The sequence below is a fragment of the Ammospiza nelsoni genome, chromosome 3 (assembly GCF_027579445.1).
Source record: "Ammospiza nelsoni isolate bAmmNel1 chromosome 3, bAmmNel1.pri, whole genome shotgun sequence".
NCBI classification, from domain to species: Eukaryota; Metazoa; Chordata; class Aves; order Passeriformes; family Passerellidae; genus Ammospiza; species Ammospiza nelsoni.
In genome coordinates, this window is record NC_080635.1 from 115,377,229 (window position 1) to 115,396,610 (window position 19,382).

At 44.5% G+C, this 19,382-nt stretch overlaps 2 protein-coding genes across 6 annotated transcripts in view; one reads left to right on the forward strand and one right to left on the reverse strand.

Annotated features, from left to right (window-relative positions):
- Nucleotides 1-5,201, reverse strand: part of ZNF512 (zinc finger protein 512) — a 22,151-nt gene extending 16,950 nt beyond the window's left edge. The window contains exons 1-4 of one of the 4 annotated variants that reach the window (XM_059467364.1): nucleotides 4,995-5,044; nucleotides 3,603-4,116; nucleotides 2,554-2,612; nucleotides 1,009-1,208 (exon numbers count right to left, since the gene is read on the reverse strand). In XM_059467364.1, the coding sequence (XP_059323347.1) occupies nucleotides 1,009-1,054 (46 nt within the window). In that variant the 5' untranslated portion in view covers nucleotides 1,055-1,208; nucleotides 2,554-2,612; nucleotides 3,603-4,116; nucleotides 4,995-5,044. Of the gene's footprint in view, nucleotides 1-1,008; nucleotides 1,209-2,553; nucleotides 2,613-3,602; nucleotides 4,264-4,994 lie in introns of those variants that run through there. The other 3 variants (XM_059467362.1, XM_059467361.1, XM_059467363.1) reach the window with 3 other exon arrangements.
- Nucleotides 5,118-18,244, forward strand: GPN1 (GPN-loop GTPase 1). Of its 2 annotated transcripts, XM_059467367.1 has the most exons (15): nucleotides 5,118-5,382; nucleotides 5,667-5,760; nucleotides 6,467-6,506; nucleotides 7,624-7,690; nucleotides 8,396-8,433; nucleotides 8,959-9,037; nucleotides 9,138-9,232; nucleotides 10,878-10,923; nucleotides 12,872-13,018; nucleotides 14,999-15,081; nucleotides 15,622-15,661; nucleotides 16,370-16,460; nucleotides 16,788-16,898; nucleotides 17,488-17,597; nucleotides 17,700-18,244. In XM_059467367.1, the coding sequence occupies exons 1-14, from the start codon at nucleotides 5,290-5,292 to the stop codon at nucleotides 17,577-17,579; spliced, it is 1,116 nt and encodes a 371-aa protein (XP_059323350.1). In that variant the 5' UTR covers nucleotides 5,118-5,289; the 3' UTR covers nucleotides 17,580-17,597; nucleotides 17,700-18,244. The 2 variants fall into 2 exon arrangements, with proteins under 2 accessions (XP_059323350.1, XP_059323349.1); XM_059467366.1 differs by having other exon boundaries at nucleotides 5,120-5,382; nucleotides 17,488-18,244.
- Nucleotides 18,245-19,382: the final 1,138 nt, after the last annotated feature.

The window sequence follows — 19,382 nt, forward strand, 5'->3', positions numbered from 1 at the left end:
TAGAGGTGTAAGAGGATAGCAAAGAACACCTGCTTGTAAATAGGCGACTGGTCAGTATACAAATCTTGTCATGTCTGACAGCAAGTAGGGTCTGTGAGTACGAGCCTGTCTGTAAGGAGGTCTTCACCTGCCCCTGGCATGGCTCTACAGGGGCCAGTGCATCCCTGGCCCAGCAACTGAGGAACCTGGGATCCAAAGGTCAGGCACTGAGCAGATGGAGCGTACAAGGATGGAGGCTGCTGGTGCTGTTTGTGTGCATGCTGGTCTGCGTGGCTCCCGCCCATGTCTGCTGTAGGTCTGTGTTGGTCCCACAGGAATACTCAGTCTGGCTAGTGACTGCACCTGGGCTGTGCAGCTACAGCAATCTCACTTCTATCAAGCTACCAAATTTGCCTCTCCCCGCAACAGAATAAAATACAGATCCTGACTTAGAGGTAAGAAGGAAGTGCATTAAAGAAGATTGAAGTTTTGACTCTCTGCCACACAAGAAGTATGGAAAACAGCTCCTAGGCCAGGAAATCTGAATGTTCCTGCAACAACCCAAACCAGACCCATTTCAAATCAGAAAATTTTAACTGACAAATGTGAGAAAATGAAGACATCCTTGAAAAATAATAATCTACCAACCACAAAAGCTGTATCTAATCCCAAATACTACTGAATGGTCCCCTTTGCCACATCTTTAGTGGTGATGGTTCTATTTTTAAAGCTCTTCAAGCTTATTTCTGGTATGATTGGTGTAACTCTTCCTCTTCTACAGATAGAACTGAGTTCAGGCACAGAATGATTACTTTCATAGACAAGGGACTCAAAAGGAACTGTATAATATCAGAGAACTGTACTGGTATTTGTGCAGTGGCAAAAGTTCATTTTTTCTAATACACGAGCAGCACCAGCAAGCTTGTAATTTTTGGCTGAATTGCAGCATGCCTTTCATGAGCACACGAATTTCTCACTGAAAAACCAGAGAGAAAACCAGTTTTGCCTTGGACCACCAGTGATAATTACCTTTTTTTTCTGAAGATTTGCTCACGCTGTTTTTCATCCCTCTCATTTCCAGCCAGTAAGCAGGCCTGCGAATGGTGCGCTTGCTCCTGGGCTCGGCGCTCCCGTTCACTGGGGAGGCCGGGGAGATGGTGGTGACTGTGTCCTCAGAGTCACTGTTCACTCCCACCACAGCAGCTTCCACCTCCTCAGCTGGCTTAGACCTGGAAAACATCCAGTCAAATTCCTGCGTGTATGGATGCATACTAGTGCATAATCACAATAAACTTGACAGACAACATCCTTCTCATCTTCCCAAGTATTCTAAAAATTAATATCACAATTCACTGAATCTCCTGAGTTTTGGGACCTGTAAAGTGCCAGCAAGATAAAACACTGTCCTCAGTGCTGGTTTTCAGTACATCTTTTTGATAATGACATTAGTGAGATCTCAAGAGGAACAGAAAAAATATTCCTCCTACCTCAAACTTTCAACTTCAGAAGCAGGAGTAAGTGAATCTTAATTTTAAAATATGCATTTATCCCTGGAATATAAGAATATTTCTGTAGCCCATCATTATAAAAGAGACATTTTCTATCCCAGAAAGGGCAAGATCTCCTTCAGCCTCTACTCCCAGAATCAGGGGTGGCACTACTCAATAAAGATTTTGTGCCAGTAAGAATTTTAACTAGCGAGGCTTTCAGCAATTAAGACAACTTCCAACCTACAAATCACACTACATTAAGACACTTTAGACTAATCAGCAGCACTGAAATTTTTTCCTAGAGATCAGAGGGAACTTTGCTTCGCTGCTCCAAAGTATTTCTCTCAGGCCTTGAAATGCCTGAACATCTACATTCCTGTACATGACAGGAAACTGAATGAGGTGTCCAAGAAACACAGAGTATCTATTCTCTGGGCAAATACCACTTACACGAAGGAGAAACAAAGGGAACACAAACAGTTTGCAATGTCTCCCATTGCTACTGCAATTCCCAACTGAAATAAGTAGATCACTCGAGTGGGTAATGACTGTGATGGCCACTGTGCCCATACTCTGAGCTGTGGAGCTCACCTTTAACACATAAATCTAGGAACTGATAAGGGGGGGACGAGTGGGTAATGACTGTGATGGCCATTCTGCCCATACTCTGAGCTGTGGAGCTCACCTTGAACACATCAATCCAGGAATTGATAAGGGGAGATGCTGAGGGCACCAGGTCAGGTCATTACATACTATGTTTCAGGAGGTACTGCAGAAGCATGGGGAGAGGCTTGCTCAAATTAAAGTCTTTAAGCTGCAATCACACCCAAAATGCATACATTTCGGAGCACCATTTGGTTTTAGACTCAAAATATTTATCTTCACAATGCTAAAATCGTTTAAAAAAATAAATGAAAGCTAATACACACTGAAGTGCCAGAAAGGCACTTTTCCTACAAACCAGTAAGTGAAGTCAGCTGAGAATCTCAACACATTAATTAAAATTGTTGCAACTCTTAAAATTCAGAATATTCTCAGCTTTTTTCTTGCCTTCAATCAAACTAGACAAAACCCATTCACATACTTTTTATTTCCTAAGGACTTCTTGAGCTTCTGCTGTCTGTGATGTCCAGTCCTGGTGTCCTAAAAAGGCAGAACAATTCACATTAGCAGCATCATTTGTTTTCTTTTAGCATGTTTCACTATGCAGCCAAGTACAACCACCTGCACATCACTTTGAGGATGTGCATTCACCACCCTTTGAAAAACAAATCACCGTTTTCTGCAACTAGAAGAGCTTAACCTTTCCAACTCCAGCGGAACTGGACTGGAATCAAATCAGGGATGAGCCCCTCCACACATCCCATATGAAATCTTTCACCTGCAATGGCGGAGTGTTCTTTGTCTCCAGTACATTCACCCATATATTTTTTCTTCCTATACTTTATCACTTGATGACAAATATTTTAGATACTCATTTGCTAGCTTTTACACAGTACTTGTTTTTCCTTAATGAAGTAATTCTTCCATTTACCCTGCCAAGAACCTTGTTTCTGGTCTCCTTCATGCCCTCCTTTTTATCTCGTTTTAATATACCACATCAGCCCCCCAGATGTTCACGTTATCCACATCAAAGAATTCTTTTTCTTATTTAACAAAGATTTTTTTTTGTCACTTATCCATTGCTATGCTATTAAGACATGCAATTTAACACATCTTTGTAAAAGTATGTGTACAAGTCAGCTGAACATGCCATTTGTTGTAAGCTGCTCCTAGTGCATGGACAAACACTTACCACCACCTTCTTCCAAATGCTAATGACTGAATGCCATTCTTCACTAGAAAACTCAGGAAAAAACCAATAGTTATACAGACTAGAGAATAAAAATCACTGCCCAGTGGAAGCATGAAGAATACCAAAACTGTAACCCAGGGAACAAAGGTAGTATTTTGTCATAAACAGAAACTGGCTAAGGAACTGGAAGAACCAAAAAAACCCACAAAAAAACCAACAGCCAAAACAAAACCAAAAAAAAACCACCCTGAAAAAAACAAAAAAATCCAATGAAACAAAACAGAAAATTACAGAAAAAAAAAAGAAAACAGACAAAAAAAGAAATTATGGCTAATTACCTATCTTCTTTATAGAAGCTGTGATTCACACTATCAAACATGAGTCGCCCCAAGCACCAGTTAAGAATTTCAGAAGCAGGTACTAATATCAATACACGAATGATTAAACTGTGCCTATGGGTCCAGCCCCAGAGTCTCCTCATGGAAACGTTAGGGAAGCAGCAGGGGAAAATTCACAACTGCTTGATCAAAGACTTCACAATCAAATCTTGCCTCCTTGGAAGTGAAGTCAATTGGATGTTTGTATTTGCATTATTTACACCCAAACAGCAGCGTCAACAGCATTGCCTGGGAAATCTCTACACGAGTGGACAAGCAGCCAGAAGCTATGAAGTTATAATGATAAAAACGAATAAACAGGCAGGCAGAGTCTGCCGCAATTCACTGGCTTAATCTAGGATTAGAAAAAATTACAAACATGGCATGTATATCAAGATTCATGGGGTTTTCATAACTAAAAAATTTTGCATAAGAGTGAAGATTACTATGAAGAACTTCAGTGGCAGTTAAGGATCTGCAATAAAAAAGGAGAGTGAAAATTATCTGTCAGGCTTTCCTCTCAGAGAAGTTAATAACAGCAATTATGAAGGAAACATCTACAGAATCTGGTGTTTAAGTTCTGCGTGTTTTTTCATTTATACACTTCCTACTTAAAAACCAGAGACCTAATGTATGTAGGAATGCCAAACGGCTGGACATAAAGAAAACAGAAAAGTCATGTTCCTTGCACGGGTGAGAAAAAGTGAAACAGAGCCTGAAAGGGCGGGGAGCGGTGGATTCTGTCTGCCCGCGCTCTGCGGGCCATGCCGGTGACCCGGAGCGCGGGCTGGAGACAGCATCCAGGCGGCAGGACGGTGCCCAAGCACAGCACCGCAACTCCCAGCGGCGAGAGCTGGCACGGAAACTGGAGGTGATGGAGGTGCCAGTGGGGACACCGGGCATCCTCAGGGCCCGACCGTCCTGCGAGGAGCGGGAGGGCTCGGTATCCTCTGGGGAACTCCCTGTTCCTGCCCGCGCACTCCATCAGCCAGCTCCTCCTGCAGCGAAGGCATTTCGGGCGAAGCGCAGCCCCGGCCCCAGCAGTGCCCGCTCAGGGCCCCAGCCCGCCTCGGGCCGAACACAGCCGAGCCCGGGCCCGGCCCCAGGCCTCGGCTTCGGGCGCAGAGGGGCGGCTCCAGCCGCTGCTCCCCGGGAGTCCGGAGCGCTCCCGCTCTTCGCCCGCGCAGAGCCGCTCACGGCGCCGGACAGGCCGCACGGCCCCACCGGCTGGCCGGGAAGCCGGCTCGCCCCCGCTATCCCGACGTCGGAACCCATCTCGCAGTGACCCGCGGAGCAGCCAGGCTCTCCGGGGCAGCCGCCGGTAGCATCGCTGAGTAGACCGCGGGCACTCACCGAGCCTCCGCCGCTACTACCGCCCCGCATGGTGCCCGTGTCGCCGCCACGTCAGCGTCACGCCCGCCCGCGCGGTCCCGCCCGCCGCTCCCGGCCGGCCCTGGCAGCGCCCCAGCCCCGCCGCGCTGCTGCTGCTGGTGTGGCGCGCCCGGAGCCGTGCCAGGCCGAGCAGCGCCGGGAGGCCGCGCGGGCCCGCGGAGCGTCCAGGCGGCAGCGGGGCCACAACCGGGCCCGCGCGCGTCACGTCGGGGCCGCGGCCGCGCCCGCTCCGGAAGGACAAGGGGGCTCTGGGAACATGGCGGCGGCGGCGGGAGCTCCGGCGGGAGCCGCTCCGGTGTGCGTGCTGGTGCTGGGCATGGCCGGCTCCGGAAAAACCACCTTCGTGCAGGTGAGAGGCGGCGGGGGTCGCGAGGGGTCGCGGGGAGTCGTCGGCTGCCCGTGGGGGGCTGCCCGTGCCCAGCGGGGCTGCCCGCGCCCAGCGGGGCTGACGCCTCCCCGTGCCCCCGGGGCTGACCGTGCCCGGCGGGGCTGCCCGTGCCCAGCGGGGCTGGCCATGCCCACGAGGGCTGCCCGTGCCCAGCGGGGCTGACGCCTCACCGTTCCCCCGGATCTGCCCGTGCCCAGCGGGGCTGGCCGTCCCCCCGGGGCTGACGCCTCCCCGTGTCTCCGCAGCGCCTGGCCGCCCACCTGCACGGGCAGCGCTGCCCTCCGTACGTGATCAACCTGGACCCTGCCGTGCACAGCCTGCCCTTCCCCGCCAACATCGGTGAGCGCTGCGGGACCGGGGATCCGCCGGGAGGGAGCGGGGCCTTCAACAGAGCCCGAGCCCGTTCGCGGAGAGTCATTCATGTGTTCCGGGAGCGAATACGTGAGAGAATACAAGCTGGGCTGCTTGTGTTCCCTTAAGAGAGCCCAAGGTCTAACAAAAGGACTTGAGGACTATTTGTTAAAATTATAGGTCTTTTCTCCAAACAGTGATTAATATGGGTATTTTTAGAACCAAAGCTATTTTTCCAATGCGTTTGTACGTTTTTTATGTCATCTGGTCTGATTGGAGGTGTTTGGGTTCTGGAGGCTTTTTTTTGTCAGTAATGAAAGGATTAGCAGATTTGATCTCTACATACAAATATGCTGTCAACAAAGAGCTTTAAAAGACATGAATTTTAGAGAAAACATTTTAGCAGTAGGAACAGATCTTACTTTTAGCTGTTCCAAAAAACATACTAGTCCTTAGTTTTGTGACAATCCTGTCTCCTACCCTCTGTGAAGGATGCCAGACAGCCTTTCCAAAGATAAGCAAGACACTGTGGGTGCACGAGTTGTTTTACTGCTGTCAGAGGAATGGCAGGAGTGTCTGTTCCAGTGCTGGATCTCCAGGAAAACAGATGGAGCTGTGGTGGATGTACTTTGTTAGCTGATGGTGACCAGCTGGGGAGTGGAAAACTGCTTACATATCTTTCTTTCTCCCCTAGATATCAGGGACACCGTGAAGTACAAAGAGGTCATGAAGCAGTATCCTTTCTTTTGTCTGAATAATGATATTTGAAATTTCAGGTTTTTGAAAATAATCTGCTGCATGAACACTGTGGTAAAGGGGCAGGAAGTGTTTGGGGGGGATTGCAGTAATGCAGAGTGTTGCATTAAGATCAAGAGGCTTTGACTGTGTATTTCTTGCACGTGATATTAGGGATGTGGGTTCTACAAGATTTGACACTTAGGTGATTTACTCCTGTGCTAAAAATGATTTTACCTAACAGTAAATTCTTACAAGCAACAGGGACTCTGCCCTTTTGTTTTGTTTTATTTTGTTTTTGGGGAAGCCAGCAGCCTTTTCCCCATATTTTAACTAGTCTAATTTTATTTGTCATAAACAAATATGAAAATTCCTACTTGCCTGTAGTAGATGGAGAAAACGATTTCTCCATTTGGCCATAACCAAAGCAGTGTTGTCTCTCTGAATCTCAGAGACACAGGAGTGTTTGCTCTTGCTCACAGTGCTGCTGACTGTAGTGCAGTAACATTGTGCTAAAGTGGCTGCACTTCCAGAGGCCCGTGGAAATCCTTGGTCTCTTATGTAGTAGTTTGTGCAGATGGAGACAATACACAGTCTTTGGTTTTGACTTGCAGGTATGACTCTTAAATTTAATATTTTAGACAAGAATAAAGGGGGATAGGATTCTTGATTTTGGCTGTTGTTTGATTTGGGGTTACCAGCAGAACATCCTAAATATAAGTTTCAAATTAATATGTAAGCGCATTATTTGCTTCACTGCATCTGTTATCCAACACTGAGTTGCTGTGCCTTGTTAATAAGGGCCTGAGGAGGATGTGTGGATGTTGAGGGCAGTGATAGAGAAAACAGTGTGTTATGAGTCAATGCTGGTTCTTGTGCAGTTAAAGCACAAATGGCAAGGAGCAGCCACGCAGCCCCTCTTCCTTCTGCCAATGGCACATGTTTGGGTAACAGAGCATTTGTTACCCTGCTGAGTGACTTATAGACGTGTATCAATCATGTATTGGGGATGTTGTCCCTCAATCCCAAGGTATCCAGAGTGCATCTGTTGTCAGAGGTGACAGAGATGACCTCTGGGCTCTGTGTAACCATCTGCTTTCCTGAATGGAGCATCAGATATGGGCTGGGCCCAAACGGCGGCATAGTGACCTCTCTGAATCTCTTTGCCACAAGGTTTGACCAGGTGCGAGGTGGTTTCTGTGTGCTGCTCCATGATGTGTGCTGGATGTAGGGGTTTTGTGTGTGTCCAGTCTCAGGGGCACTGCACTGTGTTTGGTGAGCTTTCTCATATTTCTGGGCAGTTATTCTCAAGGTTTGAACTCTGTGTTCTACAATGCTGTCAGAGCACATTAGCTTTCATGTGAGAGATTTCAGGATTTCAGCTTGTTTTAAAGTAAAATGAAGAGGCCACAGGTTCAGAACATCCTTCAGTGTTTGCATAGGACTATTGTTGCAGCGTGTTTCCTATAAAATCTTTCATGTGGATGCTCTGGTTTAGGAGTAGGGCAGCTCACTTCTGGAAACCCATTAAATTTTCCTGGGGCCATTTGATAAAACAGCCCTCCTAAATCATACCACTCACTGAATCAGCTCTGGGCTGGGGGCTGGTGTCAGATACTGAGATGATCTCTTGGTGAAGAGGCACAGAACAACTGCCTTTAGTCAAGTACTAGAACACACACAAAATCAAGATTGTCTTTGACATATGCAGGATCTGAGCATTTTTCACCCCTCCTTATTAAGGCATTTTCACACTCTGAAAAGCATAAAGACTTTAACCTTTTCATATTCACCTGCAGCTGTGCAAGTTAATGTAGTTTCTGCTGTGAAATGAAGATGAAAGTTTCCTATTGTGAAATACAAAATATACTTCTGCTTTTTCAATCAGGTGATGAAGTTTATTGAAAAAAGGCAAAATGCATCTAAGTGAGTACATTCTACTGAGTTGTGCTTTTCTGGGATCGTTGTGGGAAAATTGCAAAATTCTAAAAAGCTTCTCTGAATGCTTTCTAGTTGGTTTTTTCAGCCTTGTTACAAATTTTATGTGGAAAAGGGCATAGAATGGATAAACTAGATTTTCTTTACATACATAAAAATAAAGCCTGCTTATCACAGTCCTGCTTTTCTTGTCTTCCATTAGACTATTGTTTTCTCTCACACACTGTTCAAATACACAGCAATGTATTAATTTTTTAAAGATTTTGCACTACTAACTGTCTGGCAAATTGATGCCTTCAACTCATGAGATTACATGCTTCTTAGTTACAAAATTCACACAGGAGATTTTCAGGCATGCCCATAAATCTCATTACTGTTTGGGAGAAGCTTTTCTCATCTGTTATAGAATAATCATGTCAGTTGCTATTGTATGCTGGTAATAATCTAGTCAGAACAGGACCTTGTGCTTAACTAATTTTTCCTTATTGTTGTTTGGGGGTAACTTCTTACCAGGTATGTTATTATTGACACACCAGGGCAAATTGAGGTATTCACTTGGTCAGCATCAGGAACCATCATAACGGAGGCTTTGGTAAGTGCTTTTGGCATGGCTGGACAATGAAGCTGTGTGAATGACCTGGCTGTTGAGCAGTGAGTTTCTAATCAAACTGTCTCTGACTTGGTGTTCCCAGGCCTCCTCTTTCCCTTCCGTTGTTGTCTATGTGATGGACACCTCTCGCAGTACCAACCCCATCACCTTCATGTCCAACATGCTCTATGCCTGCAGGTAAGAAAGGCTGGAAATGCAGCCCATCTGCTTCAATTGCTGTCTCTCTTTAATAGTTACTTTTGAGGGGAATCATGGAATAGTTTGGGTTCAAAGGGACCTTCAAAGGCCCTCTAGTCCATGCTCTCTTCCATGGGCAGGGACACCTTCCACTGGACCACGTTGGTCCATCCAGCCTGGCCTTGGACACTTCCAGGGATGGGGAACCACAGCTTCCTGTGCAGTGTGCTCCAATATCTCTCTGCTGTCATCATGAAAAATTTTGTCAGTGTGTCTCTTTCAGCTGAAAATCATCATTCCTTGTCCTGTCCCTAGAAGCCTTGGTAAAGACTCACTCTCCATTTTTCTTATAAACCTCTTTGTATACTGCAAAGCTGCAATAAAGCTTCCCTGAAGCCTTTCCCAGGCTGAACAATCCCAACTCTCTGGCCTGCCTGCATAGGAGTTTGCTCTGATGGTCTCCATGGCCTCCTGTGGGCCCACGGTACTGCTCCATGTCTTTGTTGTACCCTGGTTTCCAGAGCTGGATGCAGAGCTCCAGGTGGGATGACAACAGAGGGAAAAGGGAGACTTACCTTACTCACCCTGCTGCCCACGCTGCTCCTGGTGCAGGCCAGGGTGTCTCAGATCCACTCCATCTATTGCCTTGGTTATTCTCTTTGTGATTTTCTCATTAAAAAAGCAGAATAAATTAGGTGCCAATGGACATATGGAGGTCATTGGCTCAAAACTCCCGCTGAAGGCATTAAATAATCTGTGAGACCTCAGTGTGGTGAATGCTGGTTACAAAAGTTTAACATTGCCTGTTGCTTATAAACACATTTATCTAAGATGTACCGAGATAGTCTAGCTTAAGTTTCTTCTTGTAAACACATATTTTCTTATTCTGTTTTTTAATGTTATTGATACTTCAAGAGATTTTTCAAGATTTGTTTTGAGTTCAGCATAGCAACGAGATCTTGGTTTATTGTATTCTTTCTCATACATTAATATATCTCTTTTCTTTCATGTTAAATCAGGGACTAAATATCTATAGAATGATCATCATAACTAGAGCTGTCATAATTCATGGTAAATGTTGGTAAAAGGTTTTCAAAAACCCTTGCAATCTTTGTATCAAGATCAGGAGCTGTGTCACTATAATAGTGTGCAAAATATGTCTTGCTGCATGCTGCATTTTCTGACGTTAGTTTGAGCAAAAGGTGAACACGTATACAGTATAATAAGTGTGTGAGCTCTTCTGTTGAGGTAGTTTTTCTTTTTAGATGTCCTTTGTTATTTGAATTCATTGCTCAGTTCACGATCTCTCAGAACCTGAGGTCTGAGTCAAATGCAAAATGCAAATATAATTAAAAACTGGGATCTGAGAGACATAGAAAATGGTAACCAAAATCAACTGTGTGTGTCAGAGGTTTTCTGTCTCACAGATGTGTGCTTACATCTTGGGGAAGCCTATTTGTTCAAAGATGGTAAGCAGGACCTGGGTGAAAATTACATTCCGATTGCTGCAGAGGAAAATAATTTTCTTTTGATGTCAAATGTATTCAGTCTTGCATAAGTCTTGTCTGCCTTATGCTTAACATGCTTTCTATTCTAGTGGGTTTTAAATTGATGTTAAACTTTCATTTTGTGTCTCCCTGCCCAGTATCCTGTACAAGACAAAGCTACCTTTCATCGTGGTTATGAACAAAGTAAGTCAAAGCTCTGATTTCCATTTCCTAGTGGGACATTGTTCTGCTCAGCTTCTTTGGTGTGGTGTCTTTGTTTTATCACAATAATGGGTTTTTCTAGAAAAGAGAGACTGGGAGGGGGCTGCAGGCTGACAACCAAATCTAAGAGAGGCACAAGTATAACCAGGGATGGGCAGTTGCACCCAAAACAGAGCACCATCACTTTGAAGCACGTTTGGGACCTCAGGCCTGGGCTATAGGGACACTTAACCCTGTAAGGTAAGAGGGAGGAGATGAGGGAGTCTGCTCTTACACACCCTCTTTGCACATGGAATTTGGCTTTGTTACTGTTAGCAGCAGGCTTGTGACCCACATGGGTGGGTTGAGGAAGGAGTCCCACGTACTGCACCAGGCAAAACTCAGCAGAAGGCGTTTGTTTGATCCAGTGTTTGCTGGGAGGCAGAAGCCAGTCTAGAGATACACATCCACTGCCATGTAGGGCACTCTTAAAGGAGTGCTTCTGAGTTTAACGGCTCAAAACATAATCAAACACAATCATTTCAGATATTGAAAGGATCCCGGTAGGTTGTTGGTGTGGGTGCTGCTACCCACAGACATCATCGGTACTTGTGTTTGTATCCCCAGCACGGCAGGCTCTCTGCACACAGACAGACAGACAGACACACACACACACACACACACACACACAACTCCCACAGCTGTGCCTTTCCTGTGCCATTTTAGTGTCTGCTGTGCCCCAGCTCCACCTTCTGCCCAGTGACCCAAACCCTCTTTTGGGACCTGCTTACTTACTGAGCAAGGTTTTGTATCTGTTTTCTCTCTAACTTTAGACAGTAATTTTAGATAAGCTTCTAAGATTTTGGGGTTTTTTTTCCATAGAAAAAGGCACAAGGTAGGAAAATCATTCTCTCTTAAGAAAATACATGTTTTGAAAGACTGAAAGTGGGGCTTGATCATTAGGAAAGGTAGGCCTGAGGCATAGGATTCATAACTTCAAACCTCATTTTAATTTAATGTTTGCCTTTGCTAAAGAGTAAAGGCAACAGCATTTTAAGGATTTTTAACAAAATGTAATTAAGTTTAGTTTTTTTTAATTGACTCTTGATTAGAATGGAAGAATCCTGGGCAACTTAGAGATGTGCAGATTTTAGAATTTTAAGATGTGCAAAGGGAAAAAAAAAACAATTTGTAGAGGTTATTTTATTTTATTTATAGAATTTGAAGTACTCAGGCTTTGGCCCTTGGGGGATTCAGTTCTGTCTTGAATCTTGTGAGTAATGCTAGGCAATACTTCATCTTTCTCCTTCCTATTGGTGCAGGGAAATGAAGCATACCAGAGTTTTAGGCACCTCAGATTGTGCTGAGGGTGGATATGCCTGAGGCAAGGTGTTGATGAAACTTTTGAATAGACTGTTTGCACACGAGTCCATGTAGAATTCTGGGGCCATCTCACCTGTTTGTGTCTATTGTTGTGCACTGAGTTTGGGTTGTAAGCTCCTTGGGTCGGAGCACAGCTGGCACTTACAGAGCCCCCATCACTGGGCTGCTGCCCACCTGCTCCCCCAGCTCCCAGTCAATCAGGAAAGCTTGGGATTTCAGTGGGGCTGCTCCTGCCTGGCCTCAGTCATACAGTCTGCCATTTACACTGTAAGCTTTATTGTAGAATGTGCAGTGTTTGAATGCTTCTTTGCAGTAAGTCGTAGAAGGCTTTAGATCTGTGATTGTTCCCTTTAACAGTCATTGCCTTCTTAAACCTGAGCAGTTGTTTGTCTTCTCTCCAGATATTCATTTGATAAAAACAGAACTTGCGAAACTCCAGACCAGGGCTGAGTATTTTGAAAATATTAACATTTTGAAAATAAGCTTAACATGGACTTTTTAATATTTGTCCACTTAACAGCCTATGGCTAAGATTATTACTGGTGAACATTTTCCCTTCTCCTTCCAGACTGACATAATCGACCACAGTTTCGCAGTGGAATGGATGCAGGACTTTGAGACTTTTCAGGATGCCCTGAACCAAGAGACCTCCTATGTCAGTAACCTGACTCGTTCCATGAGTTTAGTATTGGATGAATTTTATAGCTCCCTGAAGGTAAGAATCTTGGTTTTGTTTATTACCTCTCATCAAAGCCTGGAGATGAGAAAGCTCAAGAATAGTGTTTTTGATGTAAGGTGGGAGTAGAGTGTGAGGAAGTCAAAAGGCAGACTGTTCACTGCTGCTCAGGGAAAGGAAAAGAGGCAATAGACACAAAGTGAAATACAGGAAACTGTGTTTGAGCAGAGGAGGAGAAAATGACTTCATTTTTACTGATTGAGCACTGGAACAGACAGTGCAGAGAAATTGTGAAGTCTCCAACCTTGGAGACAGACCAAGTTATGAGGCAACCTGTTCTAGGTAATTCTGCTTTTTGGGCAGAGAAGTTGTACTAGATTATCTCCAGAGGTGTCACCCAATCCTGCCCATTCTGTGCTTCTGTAAAGGGTCTTTGCACTGCTCTTTTGAGCTGTAGTCTGTTGATGAGCCATGTTAGGATTTCCTGATTTGAACACAGTTACTGCAGTAACTTGTCATGCTGAGTGGCAGCCCTGAATAATTCAATATTGTGATTAATCATGAGAAGAAAGCCAAGATAGGCTGGTGAGAGGCAGCATTCTTTGTTGCAGCATTTCCTGTCTGAGGTAATTTTCCTTGTTTAGAAAGTGTCTCGTGCAGTTGAGTGATTTAGTACACAGGAAGAATGGAAAGGATCTCAAACCCAAACACCCTCTCCCCCCTGCGCCCCCATACTTGCTTGGCCAAAAAGAAGTTGGGGTTTTTTTCTCACTTAACCAGGTTTTGAGAAGACAAAGGAATCCAGTTCCTCAGGAAACCCTGTGCATTGTAGGCTGTTACTGTTCCCATAGTCTGTGCAAAAGGTTTCAGCTAATTGTGTTTGTCATTAGCTTTTACTAAAGAAAAAGCAACCTTTCTTGGCTTTATGGGTGTTTAAAGAAAGACAATGAAAATAAGTGATTCTATTCACAAAGATAACAATAACAACAACAACAATAATAATAATGTAGCCAGATGTAATATACATGTTCTATGTGGAACAAAATACAGAGAGCATTGTAGTGGTGCCATATACAGAATTAAAGTGTTCCTTATTTGTTAATTAGGTCCTGTTTCTCTGCATGACTGGAGAGCAGGTCATGTGGTGATTGTAGCATAGACTGCAGCTTGTACTTCAGTGCAGGGGAAGTAGAAATATTAACATATGTCAGCAAATAGTAATACTTAAACTCCTTTGGAGAGCTGTCTCACGTTTGCTGTATTAATGACCAAGTGCAAGGCTGTATTGCAAAAAGTCTTCCATTTGATAGGGAGTAGTTGAGACTGTCTTGCTTTCAAAAAAGAGGAAGAATTTTTGTTAGAAGATGGTCGATTCTGGCTAGTAATAGTGCTAATGAAATGTGGTTTTAGATAATTGATTTACCACAGACAGAACAAATGGCCAGATGTGTAATGATAGACAAGCCCAAGTTAGGAAGGAGTTGTGCATGTTCAATGTATTGCTGCAGCAACTGATTGAATTCTCCACCCCACACTCTGGGGTTGGACTGCGTGGCCAAGTGTGATGTGGCTAAATACAAAGTATTATATGGGTCAGTTGTTGATTTTGCTACTTCTAGTACACTGATACACACTAACTACTTATAACCTAGGTGCAGATTGGATTATTAACAGTCAACAAGTAAGTCACAGAAAGACCTGACTTTCTCTTGAAACGCCCAACTTGTCAAAAAAAATCAAACTCCCTTCCCCAAAGAAACACCCCCCAAAAATACTGCAACAACTCACCAAACAGAAAACCAGCACCACCCAAAAGACAGAGGCAACAAACATGAGCAGCAAGCGGGCAAGGAATTTGAAAGCAGGATGGAGAGAAGCAGAAGTGGTACTGCACATTCTTGTGCCACTCATGATTAAATAGCTATTGTTGGGTTTAGACTGATAATAATTTGTTAGTTTTTGTGGTTTTTTGTTAGAGAGTGGTTCAGTTTCTCTAGTTGTGTGTGGTTTCTCTTGCAGGTGGTCGGTGTTTCTGCAGTGCTTGGCACAGGACTGGAGGAGTTTTTTACCCAGCTTTCTAAAGCTGTGGATGAATACGAGCGGTAAGGCCACAGTCAGCCCATGAGCACTTCCTGAAGGGTCTGATCTGCAGCTCCTTTGGTTTGAGGAGAACACTTCAGGGAACATTTCCTGAAGGTTCTGATCTGCAGCTCCTTTCGTTTGAAGGACTCTGCACCTTCCTTAGCCAAGGTAGTTTAGGGTTTCTGATAAACTTCAAGCATCAGCATAGAAAGTGGCAGTGTAAAGGAAATATTCAGAGATGAATTTTTGTGTTTGCTGTTCTGTGAAAGAGCAAAAGCTATCTGTGCCATTAAATATGTGAAGGAATATTTTTTCTCTAATTCTGTACAGCGATCAAAGTTTGAACTCTTGCTGTTTCAGTGAAGTATGTTCACTTATTTTGCATCCATTGGTTTCAGAATCCAAATCTGGGTAAAAAATACTGTTAGTCCTTCTGAAATGTCTCTCAAACATGAAAGCCTCGAGAAAACTTTTTTTGGGGTAGAAGGAAGCCTCTGAGATGATCCTTATTTAATATAAATCATGTGTTGGTTCAGACTGAATGCACTGTGTCTTTTCAGAGAGTATCGTCCAGAATATGAGCGCCTGAGAAAAACACTGGTAAGTGGTTTTGGCTGTTGTGTGCCTGGACAGAGTGTCTTGAGGTCACTTTAATGCACACAAGTGCCTTTATGCTGAGGGGGTCTAACATTTCATTTAGTAGTCAAACTCAGTGTGGGAAAAACCCCTGTCCTGAAGAAGTCTGCTCTCTGCTTTTTTCCCCTAGATGTGGTGGAGCATATCTTTACAAGAATAAAGATGTTTTATAAAGCACATATTGTTTGCTGCTTTAGTGCTAGTATTTAAGCTAATTGTGAGAAAATGATTGGGAAATAGTTTTGTATCTTCCATTCAGAAGGATAGAGAGTTCTTGAAAATAAATTCTCAAGTGATTTGTTGAGGCTTTCTTGTATCTTCCTGTGCCAGTGAAGTGTACTGGTTTGACTTAAGCAGTAACAGAGACTGATCTGCAGTGCCAGAATCAGTAGCTCTGCTCATTTGAGTCCTGGCTGTCCAAAGGACAGTTCTCTGCAGGCACAGCTGCACTGAGTTTGGCTTCCTGATGTTTCTGAAAATGTTCTACGAGTCTGCCATACTGGAGGGTGCTGTCTGTGTTTGTCAAAAGTTCTGTGTAACCTTAGTTGTGATGTGAGATCTGCTGAGTGACTTGCACTCTGGCTGGGGGGCAGATGCTGGGTTTGGGGGAGGTTATTTTCCTACTGATATTTAAAATGTTCTCAGAATCCACATGTAACACTTGATCTACAGGAGGAAGCTCAGGAGAAACAGAAGAAAGAGCAGCTGGAGCACTTGTGGAAGGACATGGGCAGTGTGTGCATGCAGAGCAGCACCCTGGCAGGTACCTCACCAGGAAGATCCACTTCACTGCAGGAGTTTTCTGAAGAGTTTAGGTATTCCTGTCAGTCACAGGCAGGCAGGAAACCCTGCTGTGCAGCTAAGGCAACAGACAGTAAAAATAATGAGGGGCTGTAGAAGAGATGAAACAGATTAGAATATGGGAGAGCTGAGCTGTACGTGCTGATGGAGTCTGTCCTGTGTCTTTGGGATCCATGACCCAGAGTAGGTGTTAATTGCTGTGTTTATGTGCAGATAAAAGTTGTCACTGTTAACAATACCTTACCTTTAGCAAGCTGGTTTGTGTACAACCATTTCTTTTCCCTTCAAGGATCTGGTGATGCTTCTGCAATGGGTCCCTCTGAGCTAATCCTCACACGAGGAACTCTCGATGAAGAGGAAGAAGAGAGGGACAGTGATACCGACGACATTGACCATGAAGGTAAGGGAATGAGGCCTGAAACTGCCCATTCTGTTAGGAAATGCCCTCTGCATTTCATTACCTGGGTGGACTGTAAAGAGAGCCTAGAAAACAAGCACACACTCAGTCACCTAAATACACGTGTCAGAATCCATAGCAGAAACCCAGCTGCAGTGTTTGGTCAGCGCTATCACTCTCCAGCCTCTGGGAGAGTTCAATTGTAAGTTTTCTGTGTAAGTAATTAATAGGTGTATGGCCCACATAAACCAGAGAGCTCCTTAGGCTTGAGGCATGCAGTGACCTCTGAACCTGACTCATGCCCAGCTGTTCTATCATCTCCTTCACCTTACAGTTTCTGCCCTGGCTGTGGCTTTTGCTGTGACTATGGTCTTGGAGCAATCTTCTAAGTTCTTAGAGGGTGATTTTTCTCTTCTATAGCTCACAGATTTAATCTTCATTCTTTTCCGTTGGTATTTCGGATCACTTCTTTCCTTTGCCCTGTAGTGTAGGTGAAGGTCCAACGGATGTTTTGTGTTAATTATGACTATCCTGACTCCCTTTTGTCAGTAACAGAGGTAGAATAGTGCTGAACTGTCATTTCTTCCCCCAGTGACTGAGGAGAGTCATGAAGAACCAGCCTTCAGAAACTTCATGCAAGACATGCGGATGAAATGCCAGAGAAAAAGCAACCTGAATGAATGAGACCTTCACAGACAGAAGGTTTGGGAGGAACAGCATAAAGAAACTTGCACGGAGCCATGAGTGAAGACTTTTATTTGTGAACTTGCTTCCTCTGATAGATTTTTATTTCTCTTTCTGCAGTAACTGTTGGTCATGTGAGTTAAAGATCTCGGAGCCAACTGACTGCACAGTTTGCCATCTGCACTGTGGCTTCCTGAAGCTGAGGGAATCGGATAGCAGTTTCTTTTCCTCCAGATTCTTCAGATCTGTCTGTTGAGAGCTTAGATTGTGAGCTCTGGCAGGCAGCATTAGTATCTGCAGCACTAACTGGTCCCTAGAACGTGTTCCATTCACGTGTGCAGCCAGGTGTCTGCTGCAGCCAGGGCACAAGTGATGCTGTACTGAACTTTATCAATCTGCTCACTGTTTGATGGTTTGGTTTCTGTTAAATATATTTTATGTACTAACAAATGTGTGATAATAACAGACGGGAATTTCATTTTAAGCACTGTTCTAAAGTGAGATTTTTTCCCTGTCCTTGCAGCCCATCTGTATGGATGTGCAGCAAATGCTTCTTCATTACATTGTACAGACGTGGTACAGATTCCTCCCAGGAAAATCCTGAGCAAAGAAAGTTCCCAGGAAAGTAATAAAAAGTCTCTGGCTTGATTTGGCTGAGAACAGAAGTGCACATGGTTATGTACTGGCTGCATCTATCCCTAGGTTACTTAAAGCAGAGGCATTTCCATAGATGGGTGTTGACCTGGAATACACACAAGTGCTTAGAGACTGGCTAATACTTACTTTTCATGGTAGGCACTTGCAGTTTAGCAGTCTGGACCCTGAATCTCTGGGGTTTTCTCCTCCACACAAAGGGGTGGCCTCACTGGGTAGGTCTCTGAGTGCAAGTCTGGCACAGGTTGGCTAGCACCAATCCCAAATGGCTAGTGTGGAATAACCACTCTGCTTTAATTTATAAATCACTGCTTCTCTTAGTGGATAAACCCTTCAACTTTACTTCAATTTCACCAAGTTCTGAACTGTGGCCACTGTGTCCCTGGTGGAATTCTGTGTATGGTCCTATGGGAATGTTACCAAGGAACAATTCTGTGTATGGTCCTATGGAATGTTCACAAGGAACCACTCTGCCCTAACCTGTGACCGTAGCCCAGGGGTGACCTCGTCCCAACACCTCCAGCTGTGTCAGTGAGTCCTGACTGTGCCCATGCTGACCCATCACAGGTTCCTCTGCCTGCTGCCCTGGGGAGCATCCCTAAAGTGCCACCAAGAGAGGAGCTCCTGTGGGCACAGTGTCCTGGGATTCAGGGGAAAAGAAGGGCTTTTCAGTCTTCAGCACCTCACACTCCATCAGCACTGCTAGCAAACAGTCCAGCCCCTGGAGGACACAGACAGTCACATTTTACAGGTCCTGTCTCACTTCAGCTTCCCAAGGGACACTCTGAGAGGGAGAGGGAAGGAAACAGGTCTGGTCGGACAGCCTGCTCCCAGAAAATCATCCTAACCCTTAAGCACTAAATAGAGCTGTAAGAACTTCCCAAAACATTGATTTCCCTGCAGACTGAGGGCTTAGAGTGGCACTAAGTTGAAGCAGAGGCTGGACCTGTCATGAACAGACAATATAAATATAAGAGGTAAGAGCCACTCAGACAATTCCATAAAACATTCCAAAATCCATCTCCTGGGATATGATAATCTCTGGGGTTTTTTTAGTATTGTCAATTTTAAATTTTCTTCCCAGGTTTTTGTCTTTCCCTTGGATCCTTTTAACTCTTGTTTCAATTTATCATTTTGGTATCGTAGAGA

Bases quoted from the DNA above. Each gene is read 5' to 3' on its own strand.
- GPN1 (XM_059467367.1), top strand. From the start codon at position 5,290: ATGGCGGCGGCGGCGGGAGCTCCGGCGGGAGCCGCTCCGGTGTGCGTG. The intron at 5,383-5,666 runs GTGAGAGGCGGC...GTGTCTCCGCAG, and splicing joins GAAAAACCACCTTCGTGCAG to CGCCTGGCCGCCCACCTGCA. The intron at 15,082-15,621 runs GTAAGGCCACAG...GTGTCTTTTCAG, and splicing joins GCTGTGGATGAATACGAGCG to AGAGTATCGTCCAGAATATG.